The 15,225-nt window shown below is 37.2% G+C and overlaps 1 protein-coding gene across 3 annotated transcripts in view; it reads left to right on the plus strand.

Annotated features, from left to right (window-relative positions):
* The window catches only part of TRIM24 (tripartite motif containing 24), a 126,734-nt gene that overhangs the window by 84,198 nt on the left and 27,311 nt on the right, over positions 1 to 15,225 (plus strand). For 2 of the 3 annotated variants that reach the window (XM_003813421.6, XM_055115424.2), the window contains exons 8-9: positions 8,061 to 8,178; positions 11,692 to 11,960. In XM_003813421.6, the coding sequence (XP_003813469.1) occupies positions 8,061 to 8,178; positions 11,692 to 11,960 (387 nt within the window). The remainder of the gene's footprint in view (positions 1 to 8,060; positions 8,179 to 11,691; positions 11,961 to 15,225) is intronic. The other variant, XM_003813422.5, reaches the window with a different exon arrangement.

Consider the following 15,225-nt stretch of genomic DNA (forward strand, 5'->3'; position numbering starts at 1 on the left):
AATCCATCATGAGTATGTATGTGTAAGACACATTCACGCAATCAGATAAGCATTCCGTCAATCTCCTTATCAATTTAAAAATGTGTTTTTCATTCTGTTCTGATTTTGTTTGATTGTATTATGGAGAAAATAAAAATAGATGGGATAAATTAATTTACACAATGAACTGTTGAAATAGGAATGAAAGAGATAGTCATCTATATGATACATAGAAGAAAATAGGAGCAGTGAATCATATAGTACCAGTATTACCATATTCTTGGTTAACTAAATTTTAAAATCCTGTGGAACCCAAGTGAGCATTGATGCATTTCTAGTAGCAGCTGTAGATAATAATTTGCCTGTAATGCATGCAGAGCTGAGGTTCATGATTATTTTTAAACATTTAGAAGATTTTCTAACTTCAGAAAATGTGAAAATCATTGTATTGTATAACTCTGTTCTCCAGAGTTCTGCTTTATAAATATAGCCATGTTTACTCAGGTTATCCTTTAAGTGATGGATTTTATGTGCTTAAAAAATGGAAACGAAATGCCTAGCAGCCCTGAAACCTCAAGCTTGGCTTGCTATTTTAAAAAATTTATTTATATTTTACTATATATTTAAAGTGTGCAACATGATATTCTGACATATATGCATATTGAAATTATTGTTTCAGTCAAACAGATGAATATCCATTATCCTACTTACCTTGTATCTATGTGTATGGTAAGAACACCTAAAATCCATAACATTTTTGATATACATAACAGTGTTATTATGGAGGTTTTTTTGGTTTATTCTTTTGGTTTTCTGTTTTTTTTGTCGTTGTTGTTTGAAACAGGGTCTCCCTCTATCGCCTAGGCTAGAGTGCAGTGACATGATGATAGCTCCCTGCAACCTCAAACTTGTAGGCTCAAGCGAGCCTTTTGCCTCAGTTCCCCAAGTAGCTGGGACTACAGGTGCATGCCACCATAGTCCAGATTTTTTTTTTTGTAGAGACAAGGTCTTGTTCTGTCACCCCAGCTGTCTTGAACTACAGGTGTAAGCCACCACATCTGGCCAGCATTACAATGTTATTAACTGTAGTTCTTACTCTGTACATTAAATCTCAATGCTTATTCATTCTACCTACCTGGAAATTTGTACCCTTTGACTTCTCTACATTTCCTACCCACCTAGCCCCTAGTAACCACCATTCCAGTTTGTCTTCAACTTTCTAAAAATATTCCATGTATAAGTGAGATTATACAGTATTTTCATTTCTGGATCTGGCTTATTTCACTTACCATAGTGTCCTCAAGGTTCATCCTTGTTATCACAAATAGCAGGATTTCTTTCCTTTTTTAAGGTTGGATAATATTCTATTGTATATATCTACTGCAATTTATTTGTCCATGCATCATTGGATACAGGTTGTTTTTCTATCTTGGCCATTGTGAATAATGCTGCAATGACATGCGAGTGCAGATATCTCTACAAGGTCCTATTTCATTTCCTGTTGTAATATACCCAGCAGAGGGATTGCTGGACCTACAGTAGTTCTATTTTTAATTATTTGAAGAACCTCCATATCATTATCCGTAGTGGTTGCACCAATCTGCATTCCCACCTAAAGTGTACAAAGGGTTCCTTTTATCCACACCCTGGCCAACACTTGTCTTCCTTGTCTTTTTGATATTAGCTGGATCCTAACAGGTATGAGATGATAGCTCATTGTGGTCTTGATTTGAATTTTCCTATTGATCAGTGATGTGGAGCATCTTTTCATATGCCTATTGGACATTTTTATGTCTTCTTTGGAAAAATATAAATTCAAACTCTTTGCCCATTTCTTAATCACGTTATTTGGGTTTTTGCTATTGAGTTATGTAAGTTTCTTATACCAGTTGAGCATCCCAACTGAAATCTGAAATTCTCCAAAATTCAAAACTTTTTGAGCACCATCATGACACCACAAGTGGGAAATTACATAAGAATTGAACACAACTTGGATTCATGCACAAAATTATTAGAAATATTGTATAAAATTGCTTTCAGGCTATGTGTATTGAGTATATGAAACATAAATGAATTTCATGTTTAGACTTGGACCGTATCCCCAAGATATCTAATTATCAATATACATAATACATAAAATCTGCGTGTGTGTGTGTGTGTATCTATATATTCACATAAAAACTATCAAGAATCTTACTATCTCGCCTTCTCTTCCTGGCATGGAGGCACCAGCATGGTGACTGAGGTCACTGCACATTGGAGAGGGCTGGGGAACCACAACAGGCATGAAGCTGGCAGCCACGGATGTGAAGTGGTGAGGGAGGAATACGGAAGTGGTAAGAAGAATTAGCCAGTGTCATTTGGATTTTGGTTACATTGAGTAAATAAGTAAATGGATTGAATAAGTAAGTAAATATATTGAAGGTAATCGCAGCCAAGTTTCCAGAGAAGGTATTTAGAAAGAAGTTAGGCTAGGAAGGGCCCAAAGATGTGTTGGATTGGAATTAAGAGTACAAGTATGAACTTAGAGTTCTATTTTTATTCTTGGACTCAGATCTAGCAATAATTATAGGTGTATATGTCCATCTGTATGTGTGTATGTATTCGTTGTTGGTGTGCTGCATCCCAATAGCAGTGAGGTCACTTCTTTCCAGATCTTGGTTTCAAAATACCACAGAAAGGGGGGGAAAGTAAAAGTTGTGCCCAGAACATGTTGTTATACCAGAAAACTACCAAAATGCTCAGAGAATAATGGGGACATGTCAAAGGGAACAGGATTCAGTGTAAAAGGGCTCCCACTGGGAAAACCAAGAACAAATTTGAGGATCAAAATAAGTCACTGTAATAATAAATTATAACACACTGAATTAAATAAGAATACATGAGTTCATAACATAAATCAGTAAACAGTAGATTATTTGAGGGAGAAGTTGATAACAAAACTAAAAGTTATAGAAAGAACAATGGGTATACAGAAGCACATTTGACCACTATCATAGAGGTAATTTGGGAGGACTAATTAGTGGCTGTAAATATGCTGGGTAGAGGATTGATGGGGAACAGAGTATTAGTAGAATCTCAGAATACCTCTTCAACTTTAAGGTTAAGAAATTGAGTAGCAGAATTATAGATCAAGATTAATATCACCAGTGGTATGACAAGTTGACATCCTACGTTTCCTGGCACGTCATCATTTGTGTGGTATTCTTGCCAAGAATATTGTAACTAAGTCTGATCAGGAGGAAATATCACCCAGGTTAAAGGTCATCCTACGGAATGTAAGGCATAAAATCTTCAAAACACATCAGGGACATGAACGAAAGGGAAAGACTGAGCAACTGAAAAATGAGGCAGCTAAGCAACTTATATTCTTGATGGCATCATGGAAAAGACTGCTGAAACTGTTGGCATTTGGATGAAGTGTTTAAACTGGATGGCTGTGTTGTAACAGTTGGTTTATGAATTTGGAATCTGGGATTTGGTTATGTTAGAAGATCTTTGTTTTAGGATATCCATACTGCAGTATTTAGGGAAGACAGGACCTCATTCCTGTAGCTTGCTCTCAAAAGTTTTGGAAAAAGACTAATAACGTGTGTAGGAGCAGTTGGGTGGGCACTGGAGCAAATGTGGTCATAACTTAACACTCAGGGAATTTGGGTGAAAGGAATGTAGGGTTCTTTTACTTTTCTGGCAGTGTTTCTATGATTTCAAAATTATTTAAAAATAAATGATTAAATGGCTATTGTCAAAAAGATAAAGGTAACAAGTGTTGGAGAGGATGTGGAGAAAGGGGAACGCTTGCATCCCGTTGGTGAGAATGTAAATTAGTACAACCATAGAAAACAGTATGGAAGTTCCTTGAAAAATTACATATAGAAGTATCATGATCCAGCAATCTCACTTTTGGGTATATATTCAAAGGGAATGAAATCAAGATCTTGAATAGATGTATGTACTCCTGGGTTCATTGCAACATTATTCACAATAACCAAAAAATGGAATCAGTCTAAGTGTTCAACAGATAAATGGATAAAGAAAATGTGGTACATATACCCAATGGAATACTATTAAGCTTTATAAAAGAAGGAAATCCTGTCATTTGCAACAACATAGATGAACCTGGAGGACATTATATTTACTTCATGATCTCACTTATACGTGGAAAAAAGTTAAACTCAGAGAGAGTAGAATGTGGTTACCAAGGGCTGGAAGGGATTCAGGGTATTGGAAGGGATGTTGATCAAAGGCTGCAAAATTTCAATTAGATAGGAGGAATAAGTTCACCAGAGCTATTATACGACATGAGAACTAGAATTAATAACACTGTGTTTGTATTCTTGAAAATTGCTAAGAGAATTGATTTTAAGTGTTCTCATCACAAAAAAATAAGTATATGAGGTAATACATAGATTAATTCAACTTAACCATTTCACAGTGTATATTTCAAAACATGCTGCACACAGAAACATATTCAATTTTTATTGGTCAATTAAAATAATGCTTTTTAAAAATAAATTATTAAATTTTAGATAAAACAATTACTAAATTTTAGATAAAACATAGTTCTTAGAATATTTCTTATGGTTAGCATTATGAGTATGATTTATGGTGGGAATTAAAAAAGGGGAAATTTGAGGGAAAGGTATATTGTTTTGACTGCTGCCTGGTAAACACTTTGCTACATATTCTACCTAGTCCCAAAATAAGTTATTTATTTATTTATGTTTTTAGAGACGGAGCTTCCCTCTGTCACCCAGGCTGGATTGCCTCCCGGGTTCCAGTGATTCTCCTGCCCCAGCCTGCCAAGTATCTGTGATTACAGGTGCATGCCACCACACCTGGCTAATTTTTTTGTATTTTTAGTAGAGACGGGGTTTCATGATGTTGGCCAGGCTAGTCTCGAACTCCTGACCTCGTGATCTGCCCGTCTTGGTGTCCCAAAGTGTTGGGATGACAGGTGTGAGCCACCGTGCCTGGCCTATACATATGTTTTAAAAGTATAGCCAACGGGATTTGCCGACAGGTTGAATATAGGGTGTAAGAAAAAGAAAGGAGCCAAGGACTTTAAGTTGTAGGGAAAAACAGTATTACCAATAATTGAGATGGAGCGGGTTATAGGAAGAGTACACCTGAGGATAAAAAGTACAGTCATGTGTTGCTTGATGACGGGGATGCATTCTGAGAAATGGTAATTTCGGCATTGTGTGACATCATAGGATATACTTACACAAACCTAGATGGTTTACCCTTTTGCTCTGATCTGTACAGCATATCACTGTACTGAATACTGTAGGCAGTTGTAACATAATGGTAAATGTTTGTATATTTAAATGTAGAAAAAGTACAGTCAAAATACAATACAAAGGATTTAAAAATGGTACACCATGGAGGTTGCAGTGAGCCGAGCTGAGATCGCACCACTCCACTCCAGCCTGGGTGACAGAGTGAGAGTCAAAAAAAAAAACAGTACACCTGTATAGGTATAAGGCATTTACCATGAATGGAGCTTGCAGGACTGGAAGTTGCTCTGGGTGAGCAAGTGAGTAGAACGATGAATGACTGTGAAGGCGTAGGACATTACTGTACACTACTGGGGACTTTATAAGCACCTTACTTTTAGACTACATTAAATTTATTTGAAAATATTTTTTCTTCAATAATAAATTTTAGCTTACTTAAGGAAAGCTTACTGTAACTTTTTAACTTTATAAACTTTTTAATTTTTTAAATGTTTTGATTTTTGTAATAACCAGTTAGCTTAAAACACAAACACATTGTACAAATTCTTCCTTATATCTTTAATTCATAAGCTTAGGTATTTATTTGTTTATTTTAAAACCTTTTGTTAAAAACCAGGACAAAAACATACACATTAGCCTAGGCTTATCCAAAGTTCATATCATCAATATCACTGTCTTACATCTCCACATTTTGTCTCACTGGAAAGTCTTCAGTTCTCATCTCCTATTATAATAATGCTTTTTCTGAGACTATCTCTTGAAGGACTTGGCTGAGGCAGTCACTTTTTTTAGTAAGTAGTAGGAGTACACTCTAAAATAATGAGAAAAAGTATAATATAGTAAATACATAAACCAGTAACATAGTCATTTATTATCATTATGCAACTGGCAGCACTGTAGGTTTGTTTACACCAGCATCACCATAAACACTTGAGTAATGCCTGGTGCTGTGATGTTACAACAGCTCCAGCATCATTAGGCAATGGGAATTATTCAGCTTCATTAATTTTATGGGACCACTGTTGTACGTGTGGTCCATTGTTGACTGAAACATTGCTATGTGGTACATGACTACATATGAATGTAGAGGAAGGGAGAAGTCAAAAAACTGAGCCCTGGGCATTCCAGCACATAGCGGTGTGGGAGAGAGGAAATCACCAACAATGGAGACTGAGATTGTGCACTGCCAAGAAGCAGAGGAATCCCTGCCCTTACTGGGGAGTTCAAAAACAGGTTGGCATTGGAACCTAAATCTATTCTCAGTGGCTCCAAAAGAGTAGCAGCTAGTGAAACAAGGGAAAACCATGGGATTATAGTGTGCTAGAAACCAAATGAAAAAAAGCATTTCCATGAAGGCAGACTGACCACCTGTGTGAAAAGCTACTACAAGCCTGAACATAATGGTTTCAGGAAAGAATGGGCAGGGAAGAACAGGAGACGGTAAACCTAGAGGAGTCTTTTGAAGAGTTTTGCTGCAAAAGAAATGGGGTAGTTGATGATGGGAGAAAAGGAGTAAAGAGTTTTGTTTTTAGCTGGAAAAACTTAAAGCATATTTATATGCTGATGGGTGTGATCCAGTAAAATGGGAAAATTGGTGTTAACAGAAGAGGGATGAAAATTACTGGGCAGGCAAGACGGGGTGTGCTGTACTGCACAAGTGGAAGGCTGGCTTTAACTAGAAACATGGACATTTCATCATCCATTGTAACAGGAGGGGATATTGACTGAAAAGTGGTGGAAGTTTGTGGAAGATCTTTGATTGTTGCTAATTTTCAGTGAAATGCTAAGCAAGTACATTAGCTAAGATTAAGAATGGGGGAGGAAATACTGATGATTCAAAAAGAAAAAAGAAAGTAGGAAATAGTTATTTAAGAAAGTAGGGAAGTGAATGGACTAGAGAAATGTCATATGTTAGCCAGTCAGCCTTAATGGCCTACCTGAAGTAAGTGGTCATGTGTTTGAAGTGAGATCAGTTCAATTATATTCAGGCAGAATGTGGGATTTAACCAGGGTAGGTTGTTTTATCTAGGGCAAACGTTGAGGAGAGTGAAGTGAGCATACATAATTGAGTGAGTGAGAGAAAGAGGAGTTGATGATGTGTGTGTGTGTGTGTGTATGTGTGTGCAAAGTCTTACAGGACCTGGTGGGTTTGTAGGATTATTGGTATTTGGGCACTAGAGGAAGTGAATCATTTGGTTGGATATTGAAATCATCAAAAATTGCCACAGGACTAATGTTGGAGATGGTAATAGTGAACCAAGAACTAAAATCTTCAAGGACTGAGGGAGAATAAGTAGATGTTCATTGATGACTGCAGCGTGGAGGAAAGTGGATGGTGTGGTGTGATGATATGAGATTCAAAGCTGGTTGTATTCAGGGCGATGGCGGGAACAGAACTGTAACAAGGAACAAGGAGAACCACCTCACTCACAGGCCCAGTTCCATTTCCTAAACAGACAAATTTGTATTCCCTGTAACTCATTAGCCCCTAGTCTTCTGAATCCTTTTCTAAGAGAGTAAGTAAAATAAATGAAAGCATTAAGATACATTAATAATTTTTATTTTACAAATATTTGAGTTAGTGATTCTGCAGAGTTTTATTAATAATTCAAAAAACTGACTTTAACCTGTCACTTCAAAATAGGTTCAATAGTACAGCTGAGTTACGCCTCAAAACTTTTTAACTTGTTTTGGAAAGAAAATTGTGTTGTATGTCCAACAAACCTATATATGATTGTTTATTGTGTATTGATGTACATACCAGAGACTGTTTTTGTATATTTACTGGGCGCTTAATAAATTATTTGCCTAATATTTAGTTATCTCTCCTTTTTCTTCTAGATTACATACCGGTTACGGCACCTCCTTCGTGCAAGGTGTGATGCATCCCCAGTGACCAACAACACCATCCAATTTCACTGTGATCCTAGTTTCTGGGCTCAAAATATTATCAACTTAGGTAGGCCATTACCATTACATACATTTCTCAGTGGCATTTGTCTGTAAAACTCAATGATTATGACATGTTACTGAAAATATGTTCACTTAGGCTGGGCACGGTGGCTCACATCTGTAATCCTAGCACTTTGGGATCTCTCAAGGATCACTTGAGCCCAGGAGTTCAAGACCAGCCTGAGCAACATAGGGAGAGCCCATTTCCACATAAGATTTCTAAGTTAGCTAAGGGTAGTGGCACGTGCTTGTAGTCCCAGCTACTTGGAAGGCTGATGCTGGAGGATCGAAGAAAATATGTTCTCTCACTTTGAAAACGTTTTCATTATTTTGTTTTAAAAAGACATGTTGTTTCTAATAGTATTTCATTAACATATGTATATGGTAACAAATATACATGAATATAAACACACATACATGTACAGCTGATAAGAAAACATTCTATAACATTGACTGACAGGGTGTCTAGACTTAGGGATTTAGGTGTCCTGTCCTGTCCTATTACCTCAACCCCCCAAATCTGGTTTGTTCTCTTAGCTCTAAATTTATCAGAATGGGTTAACTTGACTTGTCATTGATAAAGGATTTTTGATATCCTGAAAGTTTTATTTTAAACTACTATATTTTTATTGGCTTATCTTTACAACTGTTCAATAGGAACCTAATGGTTCAATCCTTTATCTTGCTTAGGGAAGACTTTTAGTTTTCTTCTTTTGCCTGATCAGGTAATAGTTATATAGATATCTTACTAATTGAAGTAAAACATACATACTGACAAGTACCCAGATCTTAAGCAATCAAGTACTGCATAATGATATCTCAATCAGCTAACTGCATCTATGACTTATAAGTACTGTTTTTTTTTTTTTTACTTTATCTTTCGTATGTTTAGATACACAGATACTTACCATCGTTTACAGTTGCTTACAGTATTGTCCAGATAATTCAGTACAATTACATGCTATACCGGTTTGTAGCCTAGACTCTACCTAGCAATAAGCTATGCCATATAACCTAGGTGTGTAGTAGGGTATACAGTGTAGGTTTACATAAGTAAACTGATGTTTGTCTAAAGATAAAATTACCTAAATGACACATTTATCAGAACATATCCCCATCCTTTAGCAACACATAACTGTATTAGAACTCACTGAATTATCACAAAAAGAGACTGTCATTTTGGTAACATTAGGAAGAAAAGTATCCTTGCAAGCAGTTCAGCAGAAAGTTACTACTTTAGCTTCTTTATTGTACTATTTGCTGAGTAGAAACACCTTTTTGCCTTCTTTCTTAATTTCTCACAGGGAAACTATACAAACAAATTTAAGAATTCCCTACACATTGTCTGTTTATCAACAAACAATATTATCTTTGATGATTTTGGTGGTGGGTCGGGGGTGCTCGTTGAATTTGTTTCAGAGTCATCAAAGATGGTTTCTTATCCCCAACACTAGATTCTGGGTAAGAAAAGAAAATGGCTGGAGAAAGAGCCCATACTCACCAGGAAAGGAGGAAATAGGCAATCTAACCCATAAGGGAAGAACAAAAAGAATCCCGGAAGCAAAGGTGATAAGGAGACCCCTGCAGACTAGTTTAGATACAGACATACGTATATTGATACATAGCAGGAAACTGGAATTATTACACACTCATTTTACCAAAAAGAAGCATCTTTAGAATACAGAACATGTGTACAAGTAACTTATTGCCACACCTGACTCTACCACCACACATTCATCTGAACTCGGAACCCATCACAAGATATAAATCCAAACAAGTGGTCATATGTGCTATGTACTTATATCACAATAGGTAAATACACCCACATATAGACATAAGTACATTTAAGAATTATATTTAAAACTACACACATAAATGGATATAGTTTCAGATAAATCTAGTTTAGCCAAAACAAAAACAGGATCTCCTAGTCTAATAGTTTGTGAAACCGACATAATGAAGTTAATATATTTTACTGTAGGATTTCTTAGAGCTGTCATTTACAGCACTGTAAATTCATATACAATGAGATTTGCATTGTAAATCTCTAAAGAAGGAGACAAGTTTCCTAAACTTGTTACCCATGGCTTCTGAGAAACATATAAAAGCGCTAGGGGAAAATATTGATCTAAATGAATATTTTGTTACTGTCTTGAGTGACTTTAGATAAGTTTTATAACCTCTCTAAACCTTAGATCCCTTATGTGTAAAAGAGAATGTTATTGTTTCTTCTAAAGATACACATATACCTACTTGTCATAGTGAATTACACACAGTAAACATTTAATGAATAACTATATTTTTAGAATGCATATGATTGGTAAATCATAAACATTTAAGTTTCTACTGTTGAAATCAAGCTTGATTCAGGCCTTTCAAGGGCACCGTTAAACTCTTAAAACTAGTTTTAAGCCAGTCAATGTATTCTGTATCAAAAAGTTAACATAGTATGCATTGTAAAGGTATAGGAAACTTGAGAGATCACAATTTGTTAACAGTAAAGATTCAGAAATACTTTTTGGGATTGTTTTTAGAGCCAATGTTAGGTTCGCTTGTTTTGATATATGACAGCAGTTCTCAAAGTATAGTCTGGTACTCTTTCAGGGGACCACAAAGGCCACCCTTTTCCAGCTACACGTCTGGATGAGTGTTGTGCCAGACCTCTATTGACTTCAGTAGGGACAGGACCATGTTTGAGAGGCCCAAGAAGAGACCTGGAGCCAGTGAACGAGACACAGGGCTTATTGAGGGAACTTACATACAGGACAGTCCAGTGGAAGTGGGCTGGACAGGAGAACCACCAGCAAGTAGTTTATATAGCACTTAGCACCCTCCCGCTAGCAACCTCCATGTGGCAACCTTCATTTAACACAAAGCAAAAGGCATCCATCCCCAATATGGCCTGGATTCCACAGGCTGGGCTGGGGGTTCAGATATTCTTCATTGATAAAGAATGAATCTCTAGGTTGGCCACTCCTGGGTTCCTTAACGTGGAACTCCAAACACACATTCTTCTTAGGCCATACAGGGTCACTCACAGGGTACACTTAAGTTATTGCTGTCAGGTGCTGTCTGCCATACAGTGAGACTGAAATTTTTTTCATATATTTTAACTTAACAATATATTATGATAGATAGTGCAGAAACAGATAATGTGATTTCAGCTATTAAGCCAGACATTCAAACAGATTTTTTAAAACATCAAACAGTATTTTAAAATATCAAAAAATGTTTACCAAATATTTTACAATATAGTTTTATAAAAGCATGTTGTTATGGTTTTATTCTTAAATGAATTAGAAAGTTTTAAAAATTATTCTTAATTTCTAATATAAATTTTGATGACTAGAAGTTAGATGAACAAAAGCTGTTTGGGGGTTCTCTTTCAGAGTGTTAAAGGGCTCATGAGATCAGAGAATTTCTTGGCAATTTTGAAGTTCTGCAAAAATAGCTTTAGAAAATGTGATATTTCACCAACTATCTGAAAAACTGTTTCCCTTAACCTTTTCTTTTTAATTAGGTTCTTTAGTAATCGAGGATAAAGAGAGCCAGCCACAAATGCCTAAGCAGAATCCTGTCGTGGAACAGAATTCACAGCCACCAAGTGGTTTATCATCAAACCAGTTATCCAAGTTCCCAACACAGATCAGCCTAGCTCAATTACGGCTCCAGCATATGCAGCAACAGGTAATGGCTCAGAGGCAACAGGTGCAACGGAGGCCAGCACCTGTGGGTTTACCAAACCCTAGAATGCAGGGGCCCATCCAGCAACCTTCCATCTCTCATCAGGTAAATTTGGAAGCAGGCCTGTCCTCACTTAGATAATTATAGTATAATTGTGTTTAGCAGCTCAAAATAACAAAGACATCCATTTTCCATAATCTAAATATCTGCATTTATAAAAATTTATCACATTAAGGATCCCTGATTTAATGCCTAGTTTTTAATCCGTACTTAAAAAGGATTTAATGGTTTATTGAGTTGATAAATCTATTTTCATCTACCCTTCATTGTCTTTAAATTATAGTGAAGGATAAATGTTTGTATTCCTAAATAACCCAGGCCTGTGATTGATGGGAAAAGTTGTGTGCCTATAATTCCTATATTGGTGCTTCAGAATGATGAATACATTAAGAATCTGCCCTCTGTGAGGATGCAGTGTTCAGTAAACCACATTGCATCTTAGAAATTAGGGCAGAGTGAAATAGAAAAGGGCAGAAGTGTGATTCATTATAATCTACCTTTTTCAAACTTTATTTCTGAGCAAATATACTGTCTACCATTCTTATTTTTACTATAATCCAATTTTTTTTTTTTTTTTTTTTTGAGATGGAGTCTCACTCTGTCACTCAGGCTGGAGTGCAATGACACGATCTCAGCTCACTACAACCTCTGCCTCCCGGGTTCAAGCGACTCTCCCGCCTCAGCCTCCCAAGTAGCTAGGACTATAGGCATGTGCCACCACACCCGGCTAATTTTTTGTATTTTTAGTAGAGATGGGGTTTCACCTTTTTAGCCAGGATGGTCTCGATCTCCTGACCTCGTCATCCACCCACCTCAGCCTCCCAAAGTGCTGGGATTACAGGCATGACCCACTGTGCCCAGCCCCTAATTTTATTTTTTAAGTTGCTTCCCCTGTCACGGGATTCTTAGACACTAACTCAATCAACCATAACAGTTTAGGAGGGGGGCGGAAATCACCTTACATCTTACCAGACCATAAGCATCTTCATGGCATGGTCGACATCTTACATACCGTAGCACATTACGCTGGCATTAAGTGTCATTTTTTTGGTTGTCAGTATGTAAACATTAGTCTGGATGAACGTGGCAAAAGACTTCTATGACTACCTTTATTCTCCCTTAAGGACCATTTTGGGCTAAGAAAAATTATCCCTTAGATAAATTTAAAAGCTTTTCCATGTAATTTCCTAAGTATGTTCTGCTTGTATTTCTATGATATAAAACCCTTCAATTCACAAAATTTTCATGGAAAAATAAAAACATTGCTATGGCTTTTAGGTTTATACTTTTTTAAAGTTTCGAGATTTTCTTATTTTTCTCTAATATTATTTTTCTACTCTTTACCTACAGAATTTCACTTGTTTAGAATCAGCTTCTAAATGTATTTTTCACTGGGTCTGTAATTGCTGGCCACTCTTGAAAGTTAATGAGAGGTAAACCCAGTGCCAACTAATTTTTAAGAGAGAAGCAGTTGACCCAGGTGAGGATAGTAAATTCCAAAAATAGGAAAAATAAAAATAATAAAGAGGATAGGACTGTACTTTATAGCTGTCTGCCTTCACAGTGTCAAAGTTTCAGGTGTTGCTGCTTCAACCTTAAAAGATTATTTGTCCCCCTGTGAATGTAGGGGGAAATAGGCTCCTCTTTGAGAAGTTGTGATCATACAGTTAAGATATACTAAAAAGAATATTTATTTTGCAATACATTCCCAACTGTAGAGAATCAGTCAAGAGGAGACTGGCATATAAGGTTACCTTTTTCTTCTAGGACTGGTCTCAATTTCCAGGGCTAGTATTTATGAGCCCACAGAGCAGGCTTGCTTTCTAGCCTTTGCCTTGTTGCAGGAATCAGAGGACCAGAGAGACCAATGGATGGAACAGGAGGATTTTATTTAAGTGGCTACTGGCCCAACAGATTCACATCCAAAGGCTAGGTCCCAAACAAAGACAGGGCTTGACTTTTATACACACTTCTGAAAGGGGGTTGGCTAATTTAAATGGTACAAAACTCGTGGTACAGGCAAGGAGGCTTACGGAGGCAAAACAAAGGCAGTTTGAATCAAACAGTGACAGATTTCGTAATCCTTAGCATAGCTTGTGACCTTGCAGCTGCATTGAAAGAAAAGCAGGAGCTTATAAAACCTGGAAATTGAGTAATGGTAAGGGGCATGAGGAGATAGTAAAGGAATTTGTTTTTCTTAACTTTGCTCTGAGTGGGTGTTGGGAGAGTCTCTGGAGCTCCTTCCTTTGGGCTCTGGCTTTCCAGATAGTGTTTTCAAGGCTTTGTCAGGGCCCTGCCTATTGCTGGCCTTGGAGTGAGTCAGCTAAGTACAGGAAAACTTGTTTTCCTCTTTTTAACTTCGGCTTCATTCCCCCCTTTGATGCTCCCTGTAAATGAAGTTTAATGGAAAGCATCTCTATCACGTAATTCTTCATGAAAAGGCAGGTTTCTTCCTTTGACAAAGGTTGATATTTAGTTAGAGCCATTAGCTGAGTGGTAGTTTGCCTGGTTACAAGAGTCTCTATGGCCGATTGGATGTTTTTAACAAGGAGGGGTAAGAGACAAGGGAATATTAAGCAACCTCCTAGTATGGCCAGGACTATTCCTATTAAGGTTTTAAATCCTCTGAGGGATGAAAACCAGCCCCCGAAGAGGGTATCTGGAGACCATCCTTTCTAAGTCTGGGCTGGAACATGGGCTAATTTTTGGATTTTTGCAGTTATATCTTCAATGACCTTTCCATTGTCATCAATTTCTAGGCAGCAATTAGTTACATTGAACTTTCTGCATACCCCACCTTCCTGGGCTATGAGACTAGTCTAAAGCCAGTCTATTTTGAGAAATAGCATTTCTCGTTTTTGTGGCTTGTTAGGCCAGTAGATTTAAGGCCCTTGCAGCGACATTAGTCATGATTTCAAGCACTGTCTATAACGTTATGATGCAGTTGAGCATGTAAATAGGGGTACAGTATCCATACATTCCATCTTCTGCCCAGGTGGCTGACCCATAATATTGGATTATTCTCTCAGGGGGCCATTCATCATCTTTCTAATTCCTATGGTTATGCCCCTTTTGTTTCTCCTTTTTGTTTTATCATAAACAGGGTATCCTAAGGCTTCTCCTTGCCTTAGAGGGATTAGGAAGAAGGATGGTCTGATTGTCCCTAGTACACAGGCCTCTGGCAGCTGCCCATATGCCCATGACCCACAGATCCAGTAGAGGCCAGAGGGTGCCTGCCAGGCATTTGGAGTTTCAAGCTGGTACCAAGAGTGATGTAAAGAGGGGAAACAGGAGAATGGACTAGGGTGGG

Source organism: Pan paniscus, chromosome 6 (genome assembly GCF_029289425.2).
Source record: "Pan paniscus chromosome 6, NHGRI_mPanPan1-v2.0_pri, whole genome shotgun sequence".
NCBI classification, from domain to species: Eukaryota; Metazoa; Chordata; class Mammalia; order Primates; family Hominidae; genus Pan; species Pan paniscus.